This window comes from Ostrea edulis, chromosome 10 (genome assembly GCF_947568905.1).
Source record: "Ostrea edulis chromosome 10, xbOstEdul1.1, whole genome shotgun sequence".
NCBI lineage: Eukaryota > Metazoa > Mollusca > Bivalvia > Ostreida > Ostreidae > Ostrea > Ostrea edulis.
Window position 1 is genome coordinate 3109341 of NC_079173.1, and position 14658 is coordinate 3123998.

At 32.5% G+C, this 14658-nt stretch overlaps 1 protein-coding gene across 28 annotated transcripts in view; it reads left to right on the forward strand.

Moving 5' to 3' along the window:
• Nucleotides 1-14658, forward strand: part of LOC125666552 (leucine-rich repeat-containing protein 15-like) — a 412115-nt gene that overhangs the window by 15901 nt on the left and 381556 nt on the right. For 24 of the 28 annotated variants that reach the window (XM_056151679.1, XM_056151700.1, XM_056151697.1 and 21 more), the window contains exon 2: nucleotides 3242-3313. The exons of 3 other annotated variants lie outside the window; for them this stretch is intronic. In XM_056151679.1, coding sequence (XP_056007654.1) covers nucleotides 3242-3313 — 72 coding nt within the window. Of the gene's footprint in view, nucleotides 1-1832; nucleotides 1943-3241; nucleotides 3314-14658 lie in introns of those variants that run through there. One more of the 28 variants, XM_056151702.1, reaches the window with a different exon arrangement.

Consider the following 14658-nt stretch of genomic DNA (forward strand, 5'->3'; position numbering starts at 1 on the left):
TTTTGATCGCTTGTTGTCCGTATGTCTTTAAACTTTTTTTTACAATTTCGACTTCTTCTACAGAATCACTCGGCCAATTATAATTAAACTTGGCCAATAGTATATTTGGGTGAAGGGCTTTCAAGTTCGTTCAAATTAAGGGTCATGTCCTCTTCAAAGGGGACCTAATCACAAAATTGCAAAAGTAAGATGGGGTCATTTAAAAATCTTCTTCGCAAGAACCACTGAACCAGATTAGCTGAAATTTACCTGAATGCTTTCTGACATAGTGCAGATTCCAGTTTCTTAAAATAATGACCCCAGGGGGTTTCATGGGGCCATAATAGGTGATAAATACAAATTTATTGGAAAAATCTTTAAAGATCTTCTCAAAAACTGCGATTTCCATGCTGTAGTAAAATTAGAAATTCATTTCAAAATTAAGGATTATCTCCCTTATGCATAGTTCTTATCCTTAGACGAATTTGACTCCACTTTTTGGCACTCCGTTATTCCCTAAAATAGCTGAAGCAAGTTTATTGCTATTTCGGATTTTAAACATCTCTTTTGAGCATCACTGAATAGACAATATTTATGAAAACACCAAATACCTGAAATGTCTGATACCTTACAGGAAGGGGAGATTGGTAATAATAATCTAAATTATTATTAACAATTTTGAATTAGAATAAAGAAAAAAATTAAAAAAGCCAAAAAATAATGTTCAATTTCCTTCTCTATGTGCAACATCACACGAATAATGTTTTGATCAGTTTTAAGGTATTTGAGATTTTAAGTTTATCGGGTATTTAGTTTTTTTCATTAAAATGACAGATCTTGTCAACAGTTGATGCTGCTGAGGACAAATAGGTATGAGGAAGTAAGTAGCGTATAACTGATGTGAAATTTTAATTGACAGGTCCGAAATATTCCACACTAGTCTGAATTTCGTTTCTGTCATAGGCGAGAAACGACTCCGTGACCTGGACCGTTAATTGTCCTAGTAAAAATAAACAATTGAATCCGAGAGAACGATTCCGAATATCTTTGCTATTTTAAAAACCTGTGAGATGAAATTTGGCATACAAGCAGTTAAAACATTAACCTATGCAACGAAAACGACAAATTACGCATAGCTACCTAGTTTACGATTTTATTTAGGCATTTGAAGCGAGTGGTTAGTTTTTTTTTTATCTTGGTCAGAGTTAGACCCCTTTCAATATTTATGGTATCCGAAAACGGGCTTAGCTCCTGTGTATAAGACTTAATAAGATAACAGGGGTCATGCTTGGCAAACATGTTTAGGTGGGTACCAGAAGGAAAGCTGTAAAAGCAGGAGAAACATGCCCAACTTGAAGTATTGATATATTTACTATAATCGAGAGTCCAAAGACATCTATTTGATATATCTTACATATACTTTTTCTTTATAAGATGAAAGTAATTTTGAATAAATCAAAGCGTTACTTTTTGACTACTAGTTGATTTAAAAGTGATCATTTTCGGAAATTTACCAAATCTGGAATCGTACCAAATTTGTAACCTTTGTGCACTTAAATGGAAGTAAAATACTTGAGTCCCAATAAATAGTATGCATGTGTATATCCAGTTGTTTTACAAACTGTGCAAATTTGTAAAAATCCATTTTCAATAACCTGTCAGAATGAGTAAAATATACATAATTTTACCCTTTTGTCAGAATAAGTGTTATTTTTAATAACATGGCTGCAAATCCCTCTCCCAAAAATATGTCAAGGTATTTTATATTGATGTAATTTATTTCTCTCAAAATATGTTGTTGATCCGACAACCTTGCTTCCATCAGATTTTGAATGGTTTTCTCGTTGACAAGCTCTTAAAACACTGGGAATCGCCGCGAAGGTCTAGCAGTAGAACGTTCGCCCCGCATGCAGAAGTTCAGGATGGGAATCCCGGCGGCGACAGATTCAAATCGTTAAAACAGGTAAAAGTGAAAGTTTAATCGCCAAATACTCGACATCAGGTGCGAATGTCATGGGTCCACCAAGATTACCCTAAAAACAGATGTCCCCTGTAAAAGTAAATGTAGTATGTTAAAGAACTCTTACTGGTCAATTGCCGTAAACGCCGGGCATATTTCAAAATTTAAAGCTCTTCACCGGTATTGTTGACGTCTCCATCTGAGTGAAAAATTGTCGACAAAGAAGTTAAAGAAGATTTAATCAATCGTAACTAGGAGGTCGTGAGTTCCACGTCCACTCATGCCTTGGACGCGAAAAACGTCAGATGTTAACACAGGCAATGACTGCTTGTTTTGTGAACGCTCGACCTTTACAAGTGAGAATCACTGGTATTTCGGATTTGACCTAAAAAGGCAAGGTACCATTTTGCAGGAGGAGTTAACATGCTACAGAACCCTCACTGCCACGGCCCTGAGCGTTAAGCATAACTCTGAACAAGTCGTACTTCATCTGCAGCTGGTGACATATCAATATGAGCGAAAATTTCTCAGCGAGACGTAAAACAAAAAAAAATCTATCAACTAAGATGAAGATGTATTCTTGATTAATCCTATCTCTATCGCACAGGTCAATTTGACTGGTAGCGTTTAAAACAAGAGTACATAAAAGAAGCGTCTCTAATTTTTTGAAACAACGGACATAAGCTATATTCCATGAATAGCATGCAAGATTATTACTGCAACCTTGTTTTCATGCCTGTACAACATGGATATGGGATTCTGTGCATCTTATGCATTGATAGATTTGATGCCTAACCCTCTGTTTATCATGCAATGCAATTATCTTTGTTTTCCTTTGTCATATGCTTCTGTGATTTATGACTTTATCAATGTGTATCCTAATTCTCCTCTGTGGGCACAAATTGGTTCATTAAATATTATATTCTATATACCGCATCCAATCTAATTAGAATTAGACCCTTTGATCCACTCACGCTTATCCCTACACAAGGTAAGATATCTAATTTTAATTAGATTGATTCCGAATCTGTACATGTATGTGTACCTCTACTCGCTTTATCGAACCATACAACCATTACACGACTGAGAAATTATCAGATTTAACTTTTTCGTTGTACAATTGTATACAAATAAATAATAAGTATTCATCTTGATGAGATTCCCCCCCCCCAACTTCCAAATCTTTTTGAAGATACTTTAGATGTTATTGGGATGGAGACTTTCAAATTCTATTCATAGCATTGTATTTCAACAAGTCAGTGTTCATGAATTCTGATTAATCAAGATGTCTTTATTATTCAGAAACTTGGCGTACAATCAAATAACAACGTTACCAAAAGGGATGTTTGATACATTGCGAAATTTACAGTATCTGTAAGTATTTCTATATGACTTGTATGTACTGTATGATAACTGAATATTTACATTTCAAGAGAAATTTTAGGAAAAACGTGATGAAGAACGTTTCAATATGAAAACGTTATTATATGTATAATATCACAGTGTCAAGGACACACAATCTGTATCAAATCCCTTCATATTTATCTCTCTTTCTTCATCTCTTAATCACTAAGTGTATATGTTTCCCTTAAGAGACTCCGTAAAATGACAATTGTCTTTTTCTTACGATATCATTATATATGTTTATATACTTGCTAAATTATTACGCCTCACACCATTGATATTATATTTGTTATCAAGAAAGTTTTTCGAATAAGCCAAGTTTCGCTTCATAGAGATATTCATTATTGAAGCTCATATTATCCATTGTGTACTACCACAATGTGGATTAACAGTAGTGTTAATATATTTGAGCAAGAAAAAAGGAAGTATACTACATATTCTTTTGAGAACCATAATAAAGTAAAACTGTCCTTTAGAAAAGCACGAACTTACTTTCTTCATCTTCTCTCACGAAGAATTGACACTGAATCAATCAATATTCTGGCATGCAATCAAACACTGATATGTCAACCAAAAATTCTTTCAGAAAATATGTTTACTACATACTCAGGTCTGAGTCCTTTAGAAAAGGGTCAAGGGTGCATATTACATCTTTATCGCTTTTTATTACCTTTAATGAGACTTACGTCCATTGGAGTTTATGCCCATTTATAGCATGTTGATGATTGATTGACTGCATCTTGTTTAACGTCCCACTCGACATATTCTCACTCATATGAAGTCGTCACCAAGACCGTCGAAGGGCTTCAAATTTAGGTCTATGCTTGGGGCTTACGGCCATTGAGCACTGAGGTTTTTTTTTATCGTGCAACACCTACTATGACACGGGACACGGATTGAGCGAGGTATAAATCCCTGAATTCAACGGATCAAGAATTAGAGATGTAAGTCTAATGAACATGCACTGTACATGAAATTAACTTCATTTATATTTATATACAAATCGATTACAGGACACATTACATGCATATGTTTCCAAAGTATGCTTTATATGCATTATGTCCTTATGCTTATAGTAATTAATTCTGATAGTTTATTCGCCGAAATATTGCGATAATTTGCCACAATATGGATTTAAATCTAAGTGCCGGTTTTAAACTCGAAAACTACACAAAATATTTCATTTAAAACACATTTAAAGCATCTATAGGCATGAAAAAAGTTAGTTTTGCTGAAAAATTAAAAAGTTTAGAAACATGCAATCTGTTCTAAGATACTCGTTCAACAACTATATGAAAGGTGAAAATAACGAACAGTGATCAATTTCATAATCCTATAAGCAATACAAAATAGATAGTTCGACAAACACGGACCCCTGGACACCGGATTAGATGCCTGGAATAAGTAAGCATGCCCTGTCGACCGGTCACACCCTCCGTGAACCGTATATCCTGAGTAGGTAAACTGAGAGTTTTTAATCAGAAAGTTTAATGCAAAAATTCCTAATTTTCAATGGCATAAGTTGATTCACATTGATAAGGTTTAATTTTAATCTTTTCATAAATATTACATGTCTTTCCAATCATAACTTGGTTTAATCTTCTTTTTTTCCCCCTTTCTTATTCACCTTTTTCTTGCAAGGAGGGGGAGGGGTACAGCGCGTGAAGACTATATATACATGATTGCACAATAAGACACAAACTGGAACATATTCAAAAGGACTAGAGCCACAGAGTACTAAAATTGGCCCTTTCGCAAAAATAAATGTGACTTTCACAGTTGATGCTCGAAGATTTATAGGTCATAGAACAATTTATTTTATAACACTATCTTTTCTAGTTATCGTTTTACAGTCGTTTAAACTTTGTATTGTTTTTCAGCATGAAAACTAAATAACGTCATGCTACTTACGTCATGGTGTTGACGTCATGAGATTCACAGTGTAAAACACCAAAATAAATAAATAAATAAATGAATGGACGTATAGGTTAAATTATATTTTTGGGGCTTATTCTGATTGTAAATCAGAACTGTTAAAATACTAGGAACTTGTATATTTTCTATCACGACATTTAGATTTGAGATATACTGCCCCCTCCTCCCACTTTACTTTTTTTTTCGCTGTATTGGACATAATTGAAAAATCGTGATCAAAAATCAAAATTCCATGCGGTGAAAGGACCACAGCAAACAATATTGTTTTACAGTCTACCTTAGAGACGAGTTTATTTTTTAAAAGTTGTATATCTATTTGTATCAATTTCCATTAAATTGATATTAATTGACGATAAAAACAGAGACAACTATATAATTTTTGGTTAAACTTGAGTAATTATAGTAACTAATTAGGAAAATGGATTTTTTAAACATCCCCTTGTGAACCATTTTGTTTTAAATATAAAACACGGTTGACCTTTAAAATTGTAGGCACATCTGAAGTCATTTTTCTGAGCGAAGTAGACTTTTAAGTCCGCGGAGGAACTCCTTGGATGTCACCTGTGCCTCCTGTGTGCCCCCGTGCACCTCCGTGTGATAAAACAAAAAAATAAACTCTAAGCGAAATGTTATTAGTGGGTGAAAATTAAAACGTATAAAACGCCGACTTGTATATATTTATATCATTTGATGATATCTTATTGTTATGCAAATATAATCAGAATTGCAGACTAGCTGGGTTAATCATTTAAAAACTTGTTTATGTACTATTGGTATTCAGATAAAAATTCATGATATCATCCTTTCTTATCATTAAATAGAAGGTATTATACAAAATATATTAGAGTTTTTGATTGATTGATTGATTGATTGACTGTGTCTTGCTTAACGTCTTACTCGAGAATTTTTCACACTTATAGAGACGTCACCAAGACCGGTGAAGGGCTTCAAATTTAGGCCTATGCTCGGCGCTTACGGCCCTTAAGCAGTGAGGGTTCTTTAGCGTGCCACACCTACTGCGATATTGGACATCCCCTGATGCCAAGCGTTTGGCGATGGAACTGTCACTTCCCGTTTTTACGACTTAAGTCTGACGCGGCCGGGATTCGAACCTCGGCCTGCCGCATGCAGGACGAACGATCTAACCTCTCCGCTACCGCGTACAGTTTTTGTATGAACTGAAATAAATATCGTAAGTATGCAAGAAGAGTGACCTCTAGCTGTACATGGGAATGACAATTGTACAGAAGGAGGACTAAGGGACGTAGAAAATGATGGTCTGTTTATAGATGCCAGATTATTCCTCTTGAGTTCTGGATTTGACTTGCCGTATTCCTGTACATATGACCTGCATATATGTCTGCATTTGTCACACAGAAAATCACGGTGACTAGGCGTACTTCCAGATAATCTGCTTATTAAATTCCTGTTTTTATATTCATATGAAGCAGAATTTATTATAAAAACTTCTACGTGAGAAGAAAAAAATATCTCGCTGTGACCTTCAATTCGACTTTTAGATATATCGATGTCTATTAACAATGATAGCTTTCATTCATATATCGATTTCATATATCCCTGTGAGCTCGAAATAAAGGACACCACAGAGTCGTCCACTTCTGCTTCATACTTAGATATTTTCTTGAAAGTAGGCATTAACAGCAAACTAAAAACTCAACGGTATGACAAACGGGATGATTTCAGTTTCTCCATCGTCAACTTCCCACATTTATGTAGCAATATTCCATTATCACCTGCATATGGTGTTTATATATCTCAACTGATTCGATATGCAAGAGCTTGTTCTGGGTATAGTCAGTTTTTAAATCGAGGTAAGCTACACACAAACAAGTTGATGGTACAGTGATTTTTACAGTCTCGCTTGAAGTCAACATTTTTGCAAATTCTATGGTCGTTAAAACGATCTAGTTCGTCAATACAACCTCGCATTGGGTCAAGTGCTGTCTGACGTGTTTCATACCGATTGTTAAGCCGTTCTTGGCACACTGATTTTGACTGCGGATAACTCCGATTACCTGATCAGGATATGGGGCTCACGGCGGGTGTGACTGGTCAACAGGGGATGCTTACTTATCCTAGGCACCTGATCCCACCTCTGGTTTGTCCAGGGCTCCGTGTTTGCCCAACTATCTATTTTGTATTGCATGTAGGAGTTATGAGATTGATCACTGTTCGTTATCTTCACCTTGCATTCCTATGAATCTTTGATATATAACATATATCTGTTTGTTTCGTAATTCTAGGGTAGTTAAAACACTTATTGGACTTTTTTAGGCATCTGTAACAAATCAATTTGGAAACGGAAATAACTCAAAATATCAATCTCAATATGCAGAAAACACAAATGGATTGGACAACAGGGATTGTCTATAGTAACCCTCTCCAAATGCACGCTGAAGTAAATTATGTCAGTGTTATTCATACATACTTAAGTATTAAGACATTATTCAGGCCGTTTCCCCTTAAAAATTGTCAAATCCCCCACTCCAAATCGTGTCAAAATTATTTGCACTATTAAAACAACATGTTACAAATATTTTACGTATGACCTACTATTGCGTTAATGACATCCCCATAAAGTGAATATTGGACAGTATCAATATGACCTTGTATAATTTCCATTTCATGATTGAGATTCATGACATGTCCAATGAATAAGTAGCAAAAAGAAAAATTCTTTAAAAATCTCTAGTTACAAAATTCCAATAGTTTACACACAAACACACACGCACGTACCCATTTACCCTCACATTTATTTATGGAGTTCAATATTTTAAAAAAATCCTAATATCAAAATAAGTTGATAATTTTTCCAAATCAGTAAGGCATAATCGTAGCTTCTGAATTTGGTGTGAAAAACACTGGATGTAAATCATTTGATTTTGTTTCATTGGGAATAATAAGAAAGACATGTAATAGTGCAGAACTTTAAACGAGTGAGGTAAAAAATAGGGATAATAATATTTAAAAAAAATAAATAATAATAAATAACTTAGACCTTCAATTAAGGCATCGCACTCTTCACATTCAATAATAAATGGCTAGGTAGAAATATAAACACAATATGTTACATGTACTTCTAAACTGAAATGCACTATTTAACCCTGACCAGTACATATAATACTGGTACAATAATCATTATACTATGGTAGATCTATATCACAGGTTTGGATGCCTTGGTTTAAAAAATGAAGGGGTAATGTTATACTATGAAAATATTAATAAATTTCATTTATATATTCTTGTCCTCCATTTTCTATTGGAAATTGTGTGTACTTTCCATTGGATCCGCCACTTATTTTAACTTACAGTAGCCTCCCTTGCATTTTTACAAATATGAATTAAACTCCTTAAAACCGTTATTTGAATGTGTACAATGATCATTTGAAAAAAAAACCCAACTACTCTTTTTAATTAAGAAATAAATTAAGAAATTTAATAAATTACGTATTTATGCCTGAAACCATGCATATTGTTACTTCTCATTGTAATTAAAAGTAAAGAAAATGCATTACAAAACACTATATGTAACAATTTTGACTCGTATGTCAGTTTGACAAAACTAATGTATGTAAGCAAGGAAGATGTATGATTAAACTCGTGTGCGGGAATATATTAACTGGAAATATATCAGAACAGCTGAATGACTGGAGACACTTTATGTAAATGAGCAAGGTTATGTGTGAATGATATTGTATGTTGTTGTTGTTTTTTTTCAGACAAAATCAGAAAGATTACTTATTATTTTCAAATAAAAGTGGAATGTACAAGAAGTTTTTACTACTATTCCCGCACTTCCAATTCATATGCACTTACATATATCACTGGCCCGATGAGTGATCAACCTAGTGATAACCCCGCGTGACGTACTGTTTCGTGGTTCAAAACTTTAAAAGATTTGGTTGAAAATGTTAACTCCCGGCTATATAATTGGTAATACTTGCTGTAGAATAGAAATTCTGTAATACTCGCGAATCTAATTTTTAGGAATCAACATAATGAAGCATTTTAATTGGCACCTGTATCCGCAGTAATCACAATACATCGCATATACTGATATCAGCTGTTCAGTTGACTATTTCTCTTCCTCTCGCGATATTTCAAAAAAGTTATTTTTCGAAAGCAACTCTAACGTTGCTGCGAGGTTTTTTTTTATTGGAAAGAATATCTTTCATTACCAATTTTTATTCAATCGAATTAAATCTTAGAGCAAAACATACGCAATATAAAAATTATTGCCTCAAAGTGAAAAAAGAGGTGGTAAAATCCGGGGGAAAATCAAATACATGTATGGGTTTGACGTTTAATTTCAAGTAATCAACATCGGTTTCACAAATTAAGGTGACATGTGATCTGGGTAAATAGTATACATGGAAATCAAGGATAGAAAAAATCAGTAAACGACACTTTATATTTCACCCCAAGCATAGGCCATTACAGGGTGTTCGTGGCTCGAGTCCTTTATCATATTAAATTTTTTTCCTCATTAATTTTAACCTGAAAATTAAAGAAGATACATGTAGTAGAGATGGCAATGATATCCATGAGTCAGCTGTTTTTGTTTATATTCATGCATTGCTGTAAAAAAAAAAAGCAGGAAATAATTTCACTTCACATTAACTCATTCTCTTCAATCAAGGCTGGTTATGATTTTAAAATATATTTCATTACTACAATCATTCAATGTAGCAAGACCCGTGCGTAGTTATGATAGTAAAAAAATAATTATATTGAATTCTTCCCAATACATATTGATTTTTGTTTTCGTTCCGTTTCGTTTTCCATTCCACGTTTTAATAACACCCTTACCGATGAAATCAGTCGGTGGGAATAAGATTTAGTAAAACTTTCCCTTGTATTTGATGACAAGATTCGTTGAAATACGCTAGAATTACCATGAGTCAGTCAGGTATTATCAGTAAAGTACAAGAGGATATAATATGTAGCCAAAACTTAAGTAAATTTAAAATTCAATAATTAATTACCTTTCTGCACTTGTGTCCCAATATTAATTAGACTACATAAGATATGAAAATATTACTCACCGACTGTTATTAATTAATTTGTTGTTTTAAATATGACTTTATTGCAGAAGTGAATATTTTCTATTGTTATAGTGATTTCTGTTCTTAAAAAAATAGTAAACGTTATAAAAATATTATACACGTAACGTTACATAAACGTAATGCAATATATTAACGAGGAAGGTGTCAACTTTGCAATGTCATAACTCAATAAATATAAGGAATTTCACTGAAATATTTCATATTTTTATTTATTGATATAAAACCTCTCTAAAAATGTTAAAATCTCATTTTGTTGAATAAACTCAATAAGCCTGGTTTTCTGGTGGCTCATCACATATTTAAGCATTTAAAATAATCGTTTGAAATATTACAAGTTTGAAACTTGTGATATAAGATGCATCAAATGTTTGGAAATTTAAGTTTATTTATAGTTTAATATTTTCTAATAAATAAATCCTAGTAATCTACTATTTCTTAATGAAAAAGAAAGTCTTTTAAGGAAATATACATATTGCTAGAATTACCTCCGCCTTGATGCATTCTTCATATGTAGAAGGTACAAACTGATCACAATATAATGGAATGTTATGTTTACAATTTGAAATGGGATTTGAGAATTTGTATACCATGTTTATGTGGTATCAGTGAAATACATAACAGTATATATGAATGCAATCCAGAATTTTCTAAATATTGGTATGGTTTAAAAAGTATCCGATACTTCGTCCTGTTATACTGTAAACTAGACGGGTACTATTGGTCAGGCATTTCATCATTGATAAAATTGAAAGCGTTCTTTCCTTGATAATCCATGTATTACTTAAGAACGCTTAAGAGGGTGTCCATTATGATATCAGGCAGAGGTCGGCACATGCTATCTCTCAGATTTTTATGAAATTTTGTGCACAGGCTCCTTCTGACCCCAATATGAAATTTGCCAAATAAAAAGTTTATATCATGCTTAGTATGGGTTCGACATGGAAAAACAACTTTGAGATAATTTTCGGTGCAAAAACGTCACGAAATATTGGAAAAAAGTGCTTTGTTTGAACAGCTCGAAAATGCCATATAACTAAGAAATAGAGAAAAGCAATATTTTATATGTTAGATATACAATAACTAAGAGGGTTTGTGTGGGTATATTCATCCAACGAATGAATTTGTTAATTGTTAAAATTGCACATATTTCACACCAATATGTTTTACAAAATAATGATCAAAATTTAAGATCTCATAAAACCCAATACACTGTTTCAAAAAAAAAAAAATACATTATGTATAACCAGAAACTTGAAGAGGTGTATTTCAAGTTACAAAAATAAATTCAGTGGGAAAAGCAAGGTTTGATGGTGAAAAGTTGAACTGAAATCTCAAAATTTTCAATAAGTACAAAAAGCTCAACTACTTAAATGAAGATTGTTGAACTACATAACTAGAAATAAATATGAAGTAGATATAACCAATCAATGATTAAATGATTAATATTCATGAAAAATTACTAGAACATATGAATATTCAAAAATAAATTCCATGTCCTTGTATACATTTTATATAATAAAGGCAAAAAATATGAAATTTTACAATGTTGATTTCTAGAGGTCATTTCTAATTGAAGTGGAGCTATGAGTTCTGCAATTCCCCTTATAACTTCAAAAGTATTTTGTTTGTAGTAATTATGTGTTCTCTCCAAAGCCTCTTCCTATCATGCACTCAGCTGAGATCTAAATAACAACAGTTGTGTAAATTAATGGAAATAAAATGATGATCATGTTTAAATAGCATTGTAAGCAATGCACTAAGCAAGTCAAGATCATATGTTTGATATAGTCACAAGGTCAAAGGTCATGATATAAAATAAATTCTGGTCATTAGGCATTTCATGTGAAACAAACTAACCCAATACCTTATCATTCAAGATATAACATATCTGGTAATAATGAATGTTTTTCAAAAGTAGGTCAACATGGTCAAAGTCAGAAATTCAAAAGTAAAGCTCTTTTAATTAGTAATCTATAATATGTGAAATCTATATCAAAGCCCAATCCAAAGTGGCTGAGAAACTATATACCAACTTAAAGTTTTTGAAAATCATGTTATTTTAAAAACTAAGGTCAGGTACTAAATTAAAAGTCTGGTAATAAAGAAAATACACATTTTGTATATCTCTATGTAAAATATCAATATAATAAAATCTGGGTTAAACTTCAAAACCAAAGTCACAATATCAAACAACATGGTATCAAATGAAAGTTCTTGCAATAAGATATCTAAATACTAAACATAAAAGGCTAGACTACCTTATATACAGTTCAAGAGAATTGCCTACTGTAGGTTATGTTTTGTTAAAAGTAGGCCAAACACAAAAGTAAAAATAAATTTGATATCAAGGGAAATGTCTTATTATAAGGAATACAAATATGAAATATGAGAGCCTTATTACTAACATCAGCAAGTTCCAGACAGACATTGGTTCTGGAGTAGATGAAAATGGGAAAAATTATTACCACAATTACAGAATCCAGACAATTTTTTATGAGAAAAGATCTCTTGAGCCTTCAGCTCAGGTGAGCTAAAAATAAAACTATATATTCATTGATTCAAAAATTGAACCACATTCTGAGTTCAACACATCACCTCTGACTTATATATATATATATATATATATATATATATATATATATATATATATATATACGAGCTAGTATTTGAAATTATCTAAACAAGAATTGTCTGAAAAGAGTTTAAAACTTGTCGAGTGGGTTAAAATCTTTGATAACAGTCATGAATTAAAATGCATGTATGTGTTGTGTGTGGCATGGTGACATCACATAAAACTTGAATATGAAGGGTCAAGGTCGTAAGGGAAAAATGTTACTATCATATGACATAAGGAACACACATTTCTGAAATATCCAACCCCCATTTCTAACCATTCTTATGCTATTGTCAAAGTTAAAAATTTTTATATTCTACATGTATGTCTGTCAAGTGAGTTAAAACAAAAGGATTGTGACATCATAACAATAAACGCCTTTGGTCAAGATTTGTCTCAAGAAATATACATGTCAAATGTGGAATTAAGCTCTTATCTGTAATAGTTCTAAACTTACATAATTTATGAATTATGGCAATATGACAAGGTCAGATGTACCATGTTCTGAATTTAAAATCTTTTGATTGAAATAAATATACTCACTGATACAGTCTGATAATTGGCTTGCAGTAGGGGTGATTTGACTATAATTATTTTCCAAATCTGTAATGAAATGGGCGTCGTATTCATTATCAAGCTTTGGTAATTGGTATATACATGTATGTCACAATAATACACTTTAGTACCTGTGTGCATGCAAATAAATCATCAGATTTTGTGTCATGTTAAACCATCTGAATTTTATAATCCATTCAGCTTAAATTTAGAGAAATTAATGATATACATCAACCTTTGACATACACACCCCACCCCCATAATGGTTCTTATAGTTGCATAATTACATGAATAGATACATATCATTATTTTTTTTAAATATTTATTATTCGGTTTTTGTCACATACATACATGTACATATACTACCCTCTCACACTGATTTATTCATCCTTTAATAGTTATTAAATCTAGGAATCCAAAAAACAAACACATGTGAAAAGTAGCTAGTAAAAAAAATCAGTCAAAAATAATCTGATAGAATTTTAATATATATTATTTTTTATGCATGGATGCCGATATGTGCATAGCTTGCAGGACAATAAACATTTTTATAAACACATTGAACTTTTCACCACTTTCATCTTGTTTTTGTGTGATTCTATTGTTTCTTAATTCGATGATTTGTGGATAAACATTGTGTTGTAGTACATATTTTAAAAATCCCTACATTAACCCTCCAACCCCCAGATTGATTTAATGTTTTTTATGCTGTGGGGATTTATCATTTTAATCATTATTATTTTAAAAAGAATCATTTCATCAAATGAATTGTTTGCATTGCCACATCATGAGAACTCGCATCAAAATTGTCTAGCAATCAAAGACAGTTTTCAAAGAAAAATAACAGAGAAAATTCGACATTTATACTTACCATTTCCAACGGGAACAAATATTTCCCTTCGAACATTGAAGTTTACTGCTCTGTCTGCTTTACACTTTCCTTTGTGTAGTAGATAACCACATTTGGTGGTGGTTGCCTCCAGTAAATTCCAAAAGAATCGCGATGACCTCGGCATACTAGTAAGCATCTGCACCGTGCATGATAGTTTAAACAGTTAAACTTTTACGTCGAATTCGAAGTACCCCGATCTGTACAGCAGGGGGTCAATCTCGGTTGAATATTA